General features: G+C 57.5%; 3 protein-coding genes across 3 annotated transcripts in view; all 3 read right to left on the bottom strand.

Annotated features, from left to right (window-relative positions):
* Positions 1–856: 856 nt before the first annotated feature.
* Positions 857–3,507, bottom strand: VOLCADRAFT_74185 (uncharacterized protein; the record flags this gene model as incomplete). Its single annotated transcript, XM_002949303.1, has 5 exons — positions 857–1,272; positions 1,721–1,900; positions 2,116–2,537; positions 3,019–3,256; positions 3,400–3,507. The coding sequence occupies 5 exons, from the start codon at positions 3,505–3,507 to the stop codon at positions 1,099–1,101; spliced, it is 1,122 nt and encodes a 373-aa protein (XP_002949349.1). The 3' UTR covers positions 857–1,098.
* Positions 3,508–9,290: 5,783 nt separating this feature from the next.
* On the bottom strand, positions 9,291–12,697 carry VOLCADRAFT_89720 (uncharacterized protein; the record flags this gene model as incomplete). Its single annotated transcript, XM_002949302.1, has 8 exons — positions 9,291–9,873; positions 10,166–10,278; positions 10,502–10,654; positions 10,970–11,101; positions 11,158–11,172; positions 11,343–11,533; positions 11,973–12,071; positions 12,427–12,697. The coding sequence occupies 8 exons, from the start codon at positions 12,695–12,697 to the stop codon at positions 9,291–9,293; spliced, it is 1,557 nt and encodes a 518-aa protein (XP_002949348.1).
* Positions 12,698–13,835: 1,138 nt separating this feature from the next.
* VOLCADRAFT_89719 (uncharacterized protein) overlaps positions 13,836–15,260 on the bottom strand; it is a gene marked incomplete at both ends in the record, with an annotated part of 4,982 nt that continues 3,557 nt past the window's right edge. Inside the window, 2 exons of the mRNA XM_002949301.1 lie at positions 13,836–14,194; positions 14,491–14,534. Of these exons, the coding sequence (XP_002949347.1) occupies positions 13,836–14,194; positions 14,491–14,534 (403 nt within the window). The remainder of the gene's footprint in view (positions 14,195–14,490; positions 14,535–15,260) is intronic.

Here is a 15,260-nt window from a genome sequence, read left to right as displayed (position 1 = left end):
CAAGTAGGGACATAATTGCGTCCAATACTGAGTAGAAGGTTGCTAGGCTCCAGTTGTGGATTTCTGGAATGCCTTGGGTAAGATGAATCAGCTCCTCGATAAAGCGGATCGCCATTGTTAACAGATATCGAAGGGAAATGAACCCTAGATATGTTTTCAAAGTTTACACAAGTAAGAAGACCGCTCAGCTGAAAGAACGGGAAGTTCGGAATCGATGTAAGTACGGAAAGCGCGTTTCCCTGAAAAGGGTCTTTTCCCTTGGAAACGGCCTATCCTTTCCAGGGAAACCAGTAGGTGTTTCCGAGCTACCTAGTGAGCGGCTTCATCTAAGTTCATCAAATCGGTAAGTGTTGATTGTAACAAAGCTGAGCCAAGGGCTGCCTTAGCGGCGTTACATGGGTGGGTTCATTTCAGTTGAACAGAATGTGGCGTTCAAAGCCGCCAACCTTGAACGAAGAGATGCAGGCCAGCAAATAGAGTTTGTACCAGTGCTTCACTGATGCTGTGTGGCTGATTCGCGTTCATCCACGAAGAAGGCTGAAGGCCAGCCGCCTCAAAGATAAGGAGGCGGCTGACAACCTAAACGAAGCAAGCTTTCAGCCCTATTAATCAGGATATAGTTTATAAACGGCAATGCGCTTCTGAGAAACCAAAGATGTTGTAGCTTGGTGCAATGCCCGTGGACACTTGAAGTCTGTGTCAGGCCAGCACTGCCCTGACCCCGGTATACAACAGCGCTCCGAACATGTGTAGAATTTAAATTCCTAACAATAACAGGACGTTATGTGCGCAAAGACGATTTCAGTAAGTTCCTGGATTTCGGAACGACTGTTGTACAGATCCTTCATGTTCAGTTCCGGTGTATTCTTACAAACATTCTTTGACAACCATATCAGTTTCATAGGATCATATTCGCAATCAGACCTGCGTATTTCTTAATGAGATTATCATCACTGTGTAGCTATCGCGCTAACACACACACACACACACACACACACACACACCGACACACACACCAGCTCTTCCCCACATCCCCCCGCGGGATACAGTACCTACCAGCCATCTCTACCCTCCTCCTCCATGTCCCTCTCCGTACAGTTACACTCCGTACCCAAACACCTGCCGTATGCGCTGCAGCACCTGTGACTGCCAGCCCCTTTCCGTCACATCTTGGGTATCCTCATTCCCGAACTTGTCGTGCGGGGGCACTCCCGTCTGCATGAGCTTCAACACGGTGTTGCCGTACTCTGGCTCAGAGATTTCAACAACCACCTGGAGGGTTGAAGGGGTAGAGGTTGAGGGTTTTATAACGTGCCCGTTATTTGGCGACAATGCTAAAACACGGAAGGGGGTGTATGCGATGTAAGAAGGGGCCTGCGGGTGGTGATGGACGCGGGGGGTTCGGCTTTGGAAGGGGGCCGTCCGGAAGGATAAAACAATGGTGATGACGATAATGATGATGGTGATTATGGTGATGCTGTGGTGGTGGTGGTGGCGATATATGATGATAATGATGATGGTAACAGTGATACAAAATACCGAGATCATCAGCTGTCGATGCCCAAAGACGTGGACGGATATGAATGAAGTAGGTGCAACCCCTGTAGGTGCAACAACGCTCCTAACGGCCAGACATTCATGCAGCTGCCTTAGCGGCCGCCGGCCTACTCCGGCCGCGGCCCCCAACCTACACACACACACACACACACACACCACATACCTTGGAGTAGCAGCCCTCCTCCCAGGTATTGAACCTCCACTTCATGACTATGCGGTGCGGGGCCGACAGCTCCAAGAACTCCCCCGTGATGGATCCGCCGTACCAGGAGAAGCTGCCCCCCGGGGCAGTGGGCTGTACGATGGCTGTGCTCTGAGAGAAGGCACGAACCCGGCCCTCGACCTGCCAGTGCGGGAAAGCGGGGGGCGGGGGGACGGGAGTGCGGGGTGACTGAAGGTGGTGGCCCTCACTTCAAACACTCGGACCACACAGACCACCCCTCCTGGACTCCACATCCTGCCCCCCTCCCCGCCTCCAGCAGCAATCCATAAGCGCCACACCACCCCATCCCACCCCCACCCCACCCACCCCAACACACGTCCATCCACCTCACCCACCGTAAAGCACTCATAGATGTCCGCCGGCCGGCAGTGGAACTTGGCTGTGAGGCTGATGGACCGACCGGAGCTGCTGCTACTGTGGGCCGTGGCGGGGGCCTTGGCGGCCGCCGCCCGGGCCTTATCCGCGTCCGCACTGCTGAGCTTCGGCTTGCTGGCGGCGCCGTTGGCGGCCCCTGAACCGTTAGCTGCCCCGGCGGCGCTGTCGTCACCTTGACCGTTGACGCCGCCGTCGGAGCCGATGGGGGCGGCGGCCTCTGCCAGCGCAGGTCCGCCCGATCGCAGCTCTGCCACGAACTTATGTACGGCAGCCAGCAGCGGCCTCTTGCCGTGCGAGTGTACGGCAGCCTTGAGGCGTTCGGCCTCTGAGGTGTTGGTGTCGCAAACGATCCGGATTTCTGGGTCTTCATCGTGATTGTCGTCTTGGGAGGAAGAGGGGTTTTGGGGGGGTGGGGGGAAGGGAGGGGATGGAGGAGGGGAGGGTTTGGAGCGGTCAACCAGGGGGGTAAGACAAGCCACGGACAAGTGAAGCAAATACCAGAGATCGACGGGCGCTCAATTATTATTATGGTGGGAGAGGGTGTTCCTGCACGGCTAGCTCAGGAGGTTGTAGCCCCCGTCGGGAGCTGCTGCTTGGAAACCCCTCGTCGTCCGTTAACCCCCGCTCTTCCTCCCTCTCCTTCTCCTTCTCCTCCTCATCATCACCATCATCATCATCGTCCTCCCCCTCCTCCTCCCGGTCCTCCCCGCCCTCCTCAGTTGGCGACCTTTAGCTTGCAACAAATCGGAACACTGACTTCTCGGATATGCACGGAGTTAGACCCCGTTGGCTGCGACCACGAACTGCCGCCGCAACCATGAAGTGCCGTGCCGTGCTGTGTTGGGGCTTTGTCCGTGCCGTACCTCCTATGTGAGGCAGATGGAGCTTGCCCGTCGCGGTGCCTACCACCTGCCCGTTGCCGTTCGTTAGCTCTCCTGTCCAGCCCACCCGAACCTCAAGATCATAGGATGGAATGAGCTTGTTTTTGCGAATGTTGAGGAATGCATCTCCGGACATGGACTCCAGGGTGGTCGTACGCACGGCTGCGGGGCTCTGGGTTAGCTGGATGCCCGCCAGCACCTCGCTCAAACGCTGCTTGGCCTGTAGGGGGTGATGGAGGACACGATGGGGTGGGAAGGGCGCTGGGTGAGCTTGAAGGGTGAGCTGGAGCTGTCATGTCCGTGTCTAATGGTTGATGTATGCACCGAGGCGGCGGTGCGCGTGAAAGTAATGCTCAGACCTACCCAATCTGTGCAGTCACGCTCAGTCCAATGCCAGTTGTTCACGTTGCGGCCTGCATCGCCCATATCCTTCACCAGCCATCGGGGATCGGCTTCCTCAAAGCGTGCCATTACGGTTAGGATATCTGACGTTGATCTAAACGTAAACTTGGGTACTATAGGAGTAAGAGTATAAACTTAGCGCATCAGGATGAGTAATTTGCCGTTGCTTGCAAGGTTCCAGAAAGGAGTAGAATGATGTACAGCCTGCAATGTATCCGCGAAAACGTAAGCTTAATTTAAAAAAGTTTGAGACTTTGGTATTACAAATGCAAAGAGCCTTAAATCATAGGTTTAGATTCGCTTCTATCTTATTCATTTGACCGCGACATCTTTCTACATTTCATTTCCCCCTTCGACATTGCGCTGTCAAGCAGTCAGGAGCCGCCATTGCTACGCTAACTAATTTATAATCCAAGTTACTGAACACGCAAGAGCTGGGTTCCTTTATGCTGCATGTCTCCACACAAGCTTACAGAAAGCGCCACATAAGTACGCGAAACGTGTTTACATGGTTATAAGAATAATTAAGCACGTGCGGGCACCGAACAGTGCGCTACAGTGTTGGTTGGCAAACAATTTGAGTTCGCCTCACACATCTAGAAACAACCCACCTGCATGCCCTCAGCGCCAAGCAGCCCACTGTGCGCTAACCATATAACTCGCCAGCTCCACCTCAAACCTAAAGATCTACTACAAGTGGTCGTGGCCACCATTATAGCAACTTACCGCTGCAAATCAACTATGAGTGCCTACGGCTATATCCTTAACCCACCATCGCCATAGGGGAGGGAACCTATAGCCACAACCACCAAAGCCATACGCTACCACTGCACAACCGCCCCTTTACCCTAGTCACACACCCACCGGCGACTGGCCACCCCAACCTAACCCCTTAACTCCCATAGCCCGCGCGCGGGGCTGCCCCCAGCTAAAGGCTACCCCAGGCATCTACGCCCGCCAAGGAAGCCACCGCGGCAGCAAACACAACGGCTTGCAACCACCGCCACCGCAACTGCGGCTAACACACCAATACACCAACCTTAGGGGAGGACAACTATTTCCGAAAGAGAACTGCCACAACTTCTAACAGAAAAATAATATAATAACAATATTCTCACTAGCTTTACGTAGGTAAGTAGGTAGGTATATATGTAGGCAGGCAGACGGACAGACAGACAAACAAGGAAGCAAAAGGAAGCATGCATAAGGTCCAACACCATCCAGGATCAGAGCACCACTACAACCCTATTCAATAACCCGCCGATGAGATGATGGCGACCACAGCCAACAGGCCCCCAAAAAAGATTGCATACCCAGAAAAATTCTGCCCGCAGGAAAAAAGGACAACAGCCATTTTGGCCCCTTCCCGGTTAGGGCTGGATAGGGTGCCGTGCAGGTGCGTGTGAAGCCACCCGCCTCCGAAACCACCCGCTCATCATCTGGAGCCCCAGCAACCCCCACCCCAGCCCCTCTGCCTCCCTATCCCCCTTCCACCTCGCCGCAAACCGCCGCAAACCCAAGGGGCCCTTGAAGCGGTAGAAAGCAGCCGCCGCAGCAGCAACCCCCGCCACCACCACACACAACCAACCACTCACCCTCCTCACCATGCATAACAGCCCACCTCACCACCTGCACTTCACCCCATTCCCATTCTGCCGCCCCCAACCCGCCGGACTCCACTCCCCTGACCTCCTCCCTCCTTCTCCCCCCCCATCACCACTTCCTTGCCCGCAACCCCACCGCCCGCTGCCTCTGCCTCTGCCCCTGCCGCCGATGGTGGCGTTACAGGCACATGCACCACCGGCACCGCTAACCTCGTCGCGGGGTCCACTGCCAAACCCCGCAACCCCCCTGCCCCCTTACCTCCCCCAGCCCCTAGCCCTAACCTCTCCTCATCGCCGTCATCGTCATCATCATCATCGTCGTCCTGCTCTTCGCTGGCGACGTCATGCTGGGCAACCTCCAGCACCGGCAGGGCGTTGAGGAGCGTGTACGGCGCGTACCTCCGCCGGCAGCACAGCCGCCACACCACCACGCTGCCGAACCCGCCAAGCAGCAGCGCCATCTGGGCCCCGAGCAACGCGTAAACGATGTCCATGCCGACGTTGCGAGCGCGCTGGGCACGACACGTCTGAACCACGTCCACGCAGTACTGGAAGCTGCGGCTGCTGCTGCCGCCGCCGCCGCCGCGGATGGCTACTGCTCCTGGCTGTCCCTCCGCTGCACGCCGCCGCTGCTGCCGCCGCCACCGCACCGGCAGTAGCAAAAGCAGGCTGTCACTCATGCCGCCGCTGCCATCGGCAGAAGCGGCGGCGGCGGCTTGGTCCGAGGGGTCGAAGGAGCGGTTTGCCGGTGGTGCCGGCGGCAGCGGCAGCGGCGGTGCCGCCGGTGCGCCGGCCAGTAAGTCAACGGCGGTGAGGCAACACCGATGGCCGCTGCACGCATCCACATAGACGACCCCGTCGTGGATGTCGTACGGTAGACTTCCGCCTCCTGGCGGCGAGCCGTACGATGGCGGCAGGGCCTCGTCCACGCGCAGACTGCCGTCCTCCAGGTTAATGCCGTACAGGTGCGAATCCTCGGGCGGGGTCGCGGAGCTGCGCACTATGACGATGCCGTACTGCTCGTCCAAGAAGTCCCATGCCTGGGGAGGGGGCCCCACATCACACCGCCACAAAGCGTTTCAACACATCTTTCAGTCCCCTACCAGCCTCTTCTTTCCTCTCCTCCCCGCGCACCTATGCTACCCCTTCCCACAAATCCCTGGATACGTGGCTTTAGAGCTACGGCTGGGCCCCGGCTGGGTGAGTACGTGTCTTTCCGGCAATCGCCGGCCGTTTCGTGTCGCTGGGGGCTGCTGCGGTGAGTGAGTATGTGATAAGGTGGATACGTGATAAGATGTGCCGGGAGGGGACTACCACCACCACCACCACCGGCAGGGTGTCCATTCCCGTGTCCCCACCCGCGCCCTCCCTTGAGTGGTATGCGAGTCTCCTCCCCCGTCCCCCTTACCCCGGGAGGACACACATACACATACAGACACACCAACAGGCCCCGTCCCCAAGTTCTCCCCTCTGCCCGACCAAACCCCACCCCACCCACTCCACCTGCAGCTTCTGACCCACGGGGAGAACAAACGTCCAGCGCCTGCCAGCAAAAGGACAAACCACACGTCCGCACGTGTACGGCATTGAGCAAGAAAGGACGAGCATGGCGGCGACCGGCTCCGGGGCCGTCGAACCGCTCCGGAAGTGACCCCCGGGGTGGCGGGGTGGCGGGGCGGGTGAAGGAGGGATGCAGAGAACATCGCCATGCAATGCCGCCAACGTAGCAGCCGCACGTCATTTATTGTTTGCCCCCCCCCCGCTAACCACCACTACCACAGACAGACTCATAGGCCACAGCCTATACGAACTGCGGGCAGTTGCGTCGGTTACAAAGCTTTGAAGGGACTCCCCGGCAGCAGCAGCAGCCGCAGCCGCCCCCCAACCTCACCTCCTGCCGCCAGACCTCTCCAGGCAGTGCACGGCGCCCTCAGTCGCCAGCAGCACCGCCTCACCCGCTACCAGCGGCCACAGGGCCTCCACCGAGCCGGAACCCACAGGGAAGCCGGTGCTGCTGTCGCCGGCTAGTCGGGACCGCCAGACCTCCTCCCCGTTCTCAGAGGACAACGCGAAGGCGCACAGCTTGGCGGGGGCACGGCCGCGGACCAGGAGGCTCAAGTCGCCTGCAGCGGCGGCGCCGCCGTGTAACGCCAGCTGGCGGCGCCGCCGGTGGTGTCGCTCTTGCGCCGCCGCGGTATGATCCGGCGCCTTGCCAGGAACCCACGCAAACGTGTTGTCCTCCCCCCCCTGGGTGCCCTCCTCCCTGAAAGCTTGCTCGTAGAGGTTTTGATCGCGGTTGTTCTTGTTGACGTCATTGTGGGAAAGGGCATTGTCGTCGTCGTCCTCGTCGTTGCAGGGGCAACCGAAGAACAGTCGCCGGTGCGCCACCGCTGCCCCCGTGCACGCCAGTTGAGGGTCGGTGCTGCTGTCCTGCCCACGCCATTGCACCTGGCCGCTCGCAAGGTCCACCGCCGTCAGCTCACTCACAGAGAATGCCGTCGATGCAATCAACGCCGTACGCTCGTCCAATTGCAGTACAGTGCAGCCCCGGCTGCAGCTCTTGGTCCATAACATGGCGCCCGTCGCGGCGTTGATGCCGTACAAGGATTGTACGAGATCCGCGTCAGTTTCGCCGCGTACGACGAGGAAAGACTCCGTGGAGAGGGCCAGGGAGGGCGGTCCGTCGGATAGGGGCCCTGTTGCCCAGAGTATGGTTCCGTTGACCAGGTCAACGGCAACCATGCGCCCGGCGGGGCCGCCCTCTTCCTCCGTGAAAGGGGACTCCAGAGAAATGAGCACCAGGGAGGGGAGCTGCTCGGGCAGCATGACACCGGTGACGTTGGAGTTGGTTTCCAGTTCCAAATGCCACACGAGCTGACCCAGATCCTCCGAAACCGCGTAAATGTGGTTTCCAGGGTCGTGTGTTGCGACAAGCACGAGGGAAGGCTGCGATGGTGGATTGGCGCGGGCATGGCGACCGATGGTGGATGGGGATGCGGTGAGGTTTGTCCGCAGGGAGAGGCGAGATGCATGTGGGATGGGAAGAGCTGCATTGCTGGATGCTGTGGAAGGAGGCTTAGACTCGAGCGGCTCGATGAAACTGGTTTGAGCGGGGAGATGCAGCTGGTCGCTGCGACTGAAAATGCCAGCCGGCCGAGGAAACTGCCACTTGCGCTTCCCGGTGCTAAGAGAAATCGCCGACAGAGAATGCCCGCGTCTGGCGATAGAGTAAATCTGTCGCACGCCTGCCTGTCGACTAATGGAACCTGTGTCGACTCCATGCCAGAGCAGGGAACCACCTGTTCGGTTGAACACGGTTATGGTAGTGCAAGCGTCGCCGTTGTTATGAACTGTCGGAGCATCGGATACCATCCACAAAAGGCGCTGACCACCTGTTCCGACAATGTCGGTCAAGTGGCCCACATTCTGTTCCTGCGCAGTTGTCTCTGGAACCAGGACAGCCGTGCACAGCAGGAGCACCAGTGTAAACGAGCGTGCCATGGGCTTTACTCATGCATGCAGTGCGTCAAGTTCACGTGTAGCATCGTTATACCATCAGTTATGTCTTTCCCACAGCAGGTTAAAAGTCCGTTTATATAACAAGTGTACAGTCGCTTACAGTAATCCTTGATGAAGTGTGTAGCAGTCCGTAAGGAATCCAGCTACAAGTGAGTTGGTTGTGTCGGTGGCGAATCTTGCCCATCTGACGTACATGTCCGTGCTTATTGTCACTCTTTCTTTTGCACTAGCCACGCCCTCTTGCGCTAACCGTCTACTGCTGAGATACATTTTCTTTCACGGCATTGCATTTAAATTGAATTCCATTCTTGTCAAGGCGTTCATCTGCCAAAAGTTGGTTGACCAAGAACAGTTCTGCCATGGGCATCCCTCCTGCTCGCTTCTAGAGCAAAGCAACGTGCATCAGTCAAGTCAAGTGCACCTATTACATCAATCAGCGAAGGATTGATAGAAAGATAAATCGAGGCCCTCCAAACGTCACGTTGCAACTGGGCTGCTTCCATCCATCGGCACTCATCATAACAACAACGCCACAAAAATTGCTCACGCTCAAGTCGTTTCGGCCCGCATGCCACTGGGCCAGCATAATACCCTGGCGCATAAAAAAATTATGGCGTAAATGAAATCCGCAATCCTTCCCTGCCTCCCTCTCGGCCTCTCAACCCCCTTTCCCCCGGCAGTCGCAGTCTCCCCCACATCCCGGGGGCCCCGGTTCCTCTCCTTCGCCGGCTAGCGAGACCCTGACCTCGCCGGCACGGACCGCGGCCCCTTCGCCCCGCCAGCCGCCACCGTCACCGGCGCCGTCGTCGCCTTCCGCGTCACCGCCGCCAAGATGAGAGCCCACAGCCAGACCAGTCCACCCCACAAGCGAGCTAGCGCCTGCCCTCCAATCGCTCCGGAACCACCTCCGCTACCACCTCCGCTACCACCCGCCTTCCCGCCGCCCGATGTCCCGACGGCGGACATCACGGAAGAACCATTTGTCGTCACACCCTTCCGCTGCTGCAGCTGCTGCTTTTGATGATGTTGTTGCTGTCGTTGTGAAGAGCCACCGTTCGCCGTACCTGCAGTTGGCGACGAGGGCGCCGACGGTCCCGTAGTTGGCTGCTGCTGCTGTTCTTGTTGACTGTTGCTCTCGTTGGGTTCGGAGGCGGCGGAGGGACCTCCTGCAGCTGCTGCTGCTGCTGCCCCTCCGCCGGCTGTCTTCCCTCCCAGCAGGCCCTGGAAGAGGGCGGCCTGGGCGAGCTTCTCCTTCTTGATGGTGGCCTTGAGCTCCTGCATCTCGACTAGGATGGACCGATCCGAGGGGTCGCTGAGGTGGGATTAGGCCGGGGGAAAAGCGGGGGAAAGGGGGGGTAAGGAAGCATGCTAGTGTGTGGATGTCTGTCTGTCTGTCTGTACTTATATGTATGTATGTATATTGCATGCGTGTGCATGCGCGTATGATTTGTGGATGTATGTACGCGTGTGCCTATTTGTGTGAGGGGGAGAGAGCGGGAAGGGGAGATGTTACGGGGTGGAGGGGCGTGTTCGGAACGGAAGGAGTTCGGCAACCCCACCGAACTCCGCGAAAGACATACACACATATACACATGCATACCCACATTTTGAGAGCCGCCTCTAGATCTTCTCTTGCCTCCTCCGTACGGCCCAGTGCGTGGCGGGCCTTACCCCTGCGGTACAGCGCCTTCACATTGTGGGGGTCCATATTGAGGACCTGCAGAGAAGAGGGGGAAGGGGAGGGGAGGGAAGGGGTTACCGAATATACATACATACAGACAGACACCTTTCCTCATCCATCACCCAAACGGTACGGACAACACCCAGTAAAGGCAGATTCACGACAGTACGGACAATTACTATGTACGAGCAGCATCACGTCGTACAGCGGGTTTTCCAGCGACGCCACTCCCGGGCGCCACCTCCTAGGCCGGGCTTACCTGCCCGCAGTTGTAAATGGCGGTGTTGTAGTCGCCGGTCTTCAGCTGGGCAGCAGCCATGTTCAGATGCACCCGCAGCTTCACAGCCTCGGCCTTGTCCAGGTAGTGGCCCTCTAGTTGGTACATGAAGTCCTCGTCCAAGTACGATAGAGCCTGGATAGATGGCCGTACGTCGTACGACAAGCATAAACATGTAGAACATCAAACATGGTCAAAAGGGTTTATTTTTCGATGACACATGTACGGTGTTCCTTAGATTCCTTTCTTAGCCACAACATGATGGTGATCATTTGGCTGGCGGCCAACCAAGGTTAACTTGCGGTTCCAGGCGCACCTCGTGCCGCTGGTGCCGTCAGGGCAATGCTCCCTAGAAAGGGAATTACCACCAGCTGCGACAACACGCCATCCGTGCTCCCCCCCCACACACATAAACAGATACATACATACACACAGACGAGCCCCTCCTACCAGTGCGTATTTGGCCAGTGCCTCCTTAAATTTGGCTCCCTTGAACAGCTGGTTGCCCAAATCCATTCGCCGCTCAGCCCGCTCCAGGCGCTCTTCGAACAGCAAGCTGCCGCGATCGCGATCATTGTCGGTCTGCGGCGGGGGGTTGTGGTGTGTGTTTGTGTTGGTATGTTGGGGGAAAGACGAACCACGAACGAGTGAAGCTGTGTTGGGGGGGGGGGGAGAAACAGCAAGCAGGGGGCGGGGGGAGCTGTCGTGCATGCACATACATACATACATACATACATACATACATACATACATACATACATACATACATACATACATACATACATACATACATACATACATACACCTGCGTGCATGCTCTCACCTCCTCTATTCCCTCCCAGTTGATCATGTGCACCTCGTACACCAGTTGGGAGTTGGGCGGTACACAAGGGAAACTGAAACTGCCCTGGGCCCCGTAGCCGTACACTGGATTCTGGATGTACACCAGCGCCTTCTCCCCCCTGCTCATGGAGCCGGCGGCTAGACACAACCCCGTCTCCTGAGCAGCGGCGGCTGGTAGGGGGGCAGGGGGGCGGGAAAACGTGTGGGAGGGGGGGATTCGATTGAAGGTGAAGGTGGGTTTGCGGGAGGAAGGGTTTTAGATGATGAAGGTGCGGCAGCACATGAAACATCATTTTAACACAATGATGATGGTGATGATGGTGAGGAGGAGGATATGATAATGGTGATGGCGGTGGTGGTGAGGAGGCGGACACACATGTGCAGTGGGGCAGTTCGTACTCGTGCTACTCGTAGTACTTGTGGTGCCCGCGGTCAAGACACACATATATACAAACTCACACAGATTTTTCACACACGACCATTAAGAAAACGCACATGAACACAGCTTCTTCCCCCCCCTTCCCTCCCTCCGTCCCCAGCTCCAGCCGCCGCCAGGACCCCACTACACGGTTCAGCCCCTCCCCTCCCTCCCCCCCCCCGCGGTACTCACTCCTCCCCGCCACCACCACCGCGGGCTCCTCCGTCTCCCGGTCCCGCCGAGTGTCCATGAACACCTCCCCGCTGCTGGCCAGGTAGCCCACGTAGTGAACTGGACGGGGCCCAAGGGGGACGGCAGGGGAGGGGAAAGTTGAGCAGGAAAACCGTGGCAAGAGGGGTAACCAGGACCGAGCGGGGAACTGTACCGCGGAGTGTGTGGGGTCCTGGGGCTGTGCGATTTTGCCGTGTGACGTGGATTTGAGGAACATGGTAGTAGACCAGAGCAGGGCCAGGGAGAGGGAAGGGGAGTGGGGAGAAAAGAATGCCGGACCTAGGAGGTACGACGAGCCCGTTTGCCGCAGAGGTTAGGGGGTGGGTGGGTGTGTAGGTGGGTGGGTGGGAATCGACCTGTTTTGCGAATCTGCAGTGTATAAGTTTCAATTCGTGGACGTGAAGCGGGGGCTCACCCAGGCAGCGTGCATGCATCGATGGCTTCTCATCAGTATCTCCGGGCTCAAGAATCTTCTTGAGCACCCCTCCATCCTTAGTAATAGCGACGCAGTCCTCAGGTGGCGTGAGGGATACATGTGGTGGCACGCGCTCCAACGCCGATGGTTCGTTCGATTCTCCTACAAGTCCAGGCCCGGCTCCAGGAAGATCACAGGGATTTGATGCTACAGGTATACCCGCACTTTCCTCAGCATGATTGGCTGTGGCTACTTCCTCAGCTTCGACCATATCTCCTTTGTCAGTTGGTAATTGTACAATCTGCAGTCAATATGCCTTGACGCTGGTGAACGTTGATATCAATGTAATATCCAAGCAAAGTGATGTAAGAATGCAAATTGCAAAAGGAATTATCAGGATTGCCAAAATGTTAGTAGTACCGCAATCTGCTGGCAAAGCTTTCAAGGTTAAGCTGCATGTTAGGACATTTCAGCGAAGAAACAATTACCTACATAACCTTTAACAGATTCCCCGTCGGAATTAGGGCTCGGTTACGTTCAGAAGCTTCTGTACGATTTCAGTTTTTTTCCGGATCACCAGGCGCTCGAGACTTGAGGACAAGGCCAACGGCTACTTCACCCAAACCAAACCAACTGCAAGCATCGTGCGCTGCTCTCTGCACCACCTCCCTTACAGATTGCTGAGCAATCCAAGGTGCTCGTGTCTTGAGAAGGGGGAACTGCGAAGGGAACTGCGTGCCCTCCTACATCTGCGCCTCGTGAAGATACTTGCCTTACCAACCGTGTCGCAAAGATGAAAAGCAAGCAACGACGCAAACTATGCGCATGTGCATCAACAACACTGTGTTACGTTACTTAGGCCTTGGGTGCCCAGCAACGCAGCCCAACAACCGCTATACAACACAGCTGCAACAGCCATCGGTAATTTCCCACAGAATGCTAATGTCCGAGTGACAATTCCCGAGCCTCCAGAAACGAGTTCTCTCATCCCTCACACTGCTACCTACACCACTTCGACCCCACAGCTCAACCCCACACCTCACCCCACCCCACCCCAATCGGCCTTTCAACATCAGGCAGGTGGAACTGCCAGTCTGCCGCATTCTGGCCCAGGAGCTTGGAGGAGGCTTGTTAGCTGAAATAACGCGAGGAGACCGGGGGGGGTCCCCCAACCCCCCATACACACATACACACATATTGACATCTTGAACGGCAGAGTGGGAAGAGAGCCCTATCTCAATTTTGCCTCGAAGACTGCCGTGTTGATCGTGAGGGGGGCTGCCGCAGGTGCACAACGGGTCCTCGAACCAACTGGAGCATTTCACAGCAGCACTGCACAACGAAAAGCAGCAACAAAGCAGCTAATGTGGCTCGAAAGCTTCATTTCCTCTTTGCCCTCACTCTTCTTTTCATTCGGCGTCGTCGTCCTCATAGTCCTCTTCTTCTTCCTCCTCCTCCTCCTCCTCCTCCGCCTCCATGCGACTCTTCAAAGACCTGGAGGGAGCTCCCTTCCCAGCCGCCGCCGCCGCCACAGCGCCGCCACTACGTCCTACGCGCTGCCGTACATCGTCCGCTCGCAGATCCTCCTCGTCCGTCAGGTCCGCCAGCTCATCCTCGTCCTCCTCGTCGTCGTACGAATCTTCACCCTCGTCATCTTCATCCTCATCGTCGTCCCCATCCTCGGTCCCCTCCATATCTTCCATTTCCACTTGCCGACTGCCGCTGGGTCCGGCGCCACTACTGCCGCCCGGAAGACTCGAACCCGCGACTTCGCGCAATGACACACAAGCAAAAGGAAAAGCCCAGGGACCAAAATTACATTTGACAGGCAGCGACCGGGTAGTACCCCAACCCCCCCGGCCCCGGACTCCCCCCCCCTCGCACATACCGCAGGGACGGTCCACATCCCCCCTTCTGCGCACACATACACTGCTTGTTCGTCGCCCTGCCCACTGGCTGCATGGCCAAACTGTACGGATCCGTACAGCAGTCACAGGACGGGCACCACGTCCCCACACCCGAACCCTCACCCCCCCTATACCTCCATGAACGCCCCTCCCCCACCTGCTCCCGACAGCTCACTTCTAGGTCGTTTGGAGGGACGTTTCCTGTGCGTGGTGGGGTGGGGTGGGTGGGGTGTGGGGCGGGCTGGTGGGGGCAGGTGGCCGGGAGCGCGTGGTGGCGTAATGTGCAGCGTGCGTGTACATATGCATGTATACATGTATGTATGTACGTGTGGGACAGGGGGGCATATCTTCACCCGTGGACGCTACCCTGCGAAATCCTGCCTTCCCCGGTATTTCGGGGCACCCCCATCCAGTCACCCCAGCCAACTTCTCAGTGGATCGCTCAGGTTCCGCACCCACCACCAGCATCGAACGGAATCTGCCGGGTCGACAGCGGCCCAACTCCATTCCTGGTCGGCTCGCGAGTCAACTTTATCCCAGGTCACCACCGTCCATCGGAACTTTACCTTCCACCATCGGAAGGCTATTCGACCTTGACAGGTCTCGATCCCGGGATCTCCCGGGGGCAATGGTCCGTGCCTTACCAGTAGTGCCTGATCTAAGCATAATATATATGCATGCATGCATGTGTTTGTGTGTATGTAATGTGTGTGTTTCAACTTACCCACTGGGCCCGCCAGTGGGAGGTAGATGGCGGGAATGGCCCCTAATGACAACGGTTAAAAACATTTTTCTTATTTTATGACTGCAACAGTATATAACAACTCTCGGAAACCCACACACCTGGCGCGGCGCGGCGATGTCTCCCCACTCGCCCACTTTCCCTCCCGCACCCCCTCCCCTCCAACCTCCCCACCCCCCACCCCC

The sequence above is a fragment of the Volvox carteri genome (genome assembly GCF_000143455.1).
Source record: "Volvox carteri f. nagariensis unplaced genomic scaffold VOLCAscaffold_14, whole genome shotgun sequence".
NCBI classification, from domain to species: Eukaryota; Viridiplantae; Chlorophyta; class Chlorophyceae; order Chlamydomonadales; family Volvocaceae; genus Volvox; species Volvox carteri.
Note: the sequence above shows the minus strand (reverse complement) of the source record. Positions and strands in the feature narration are given on the sequence as shown.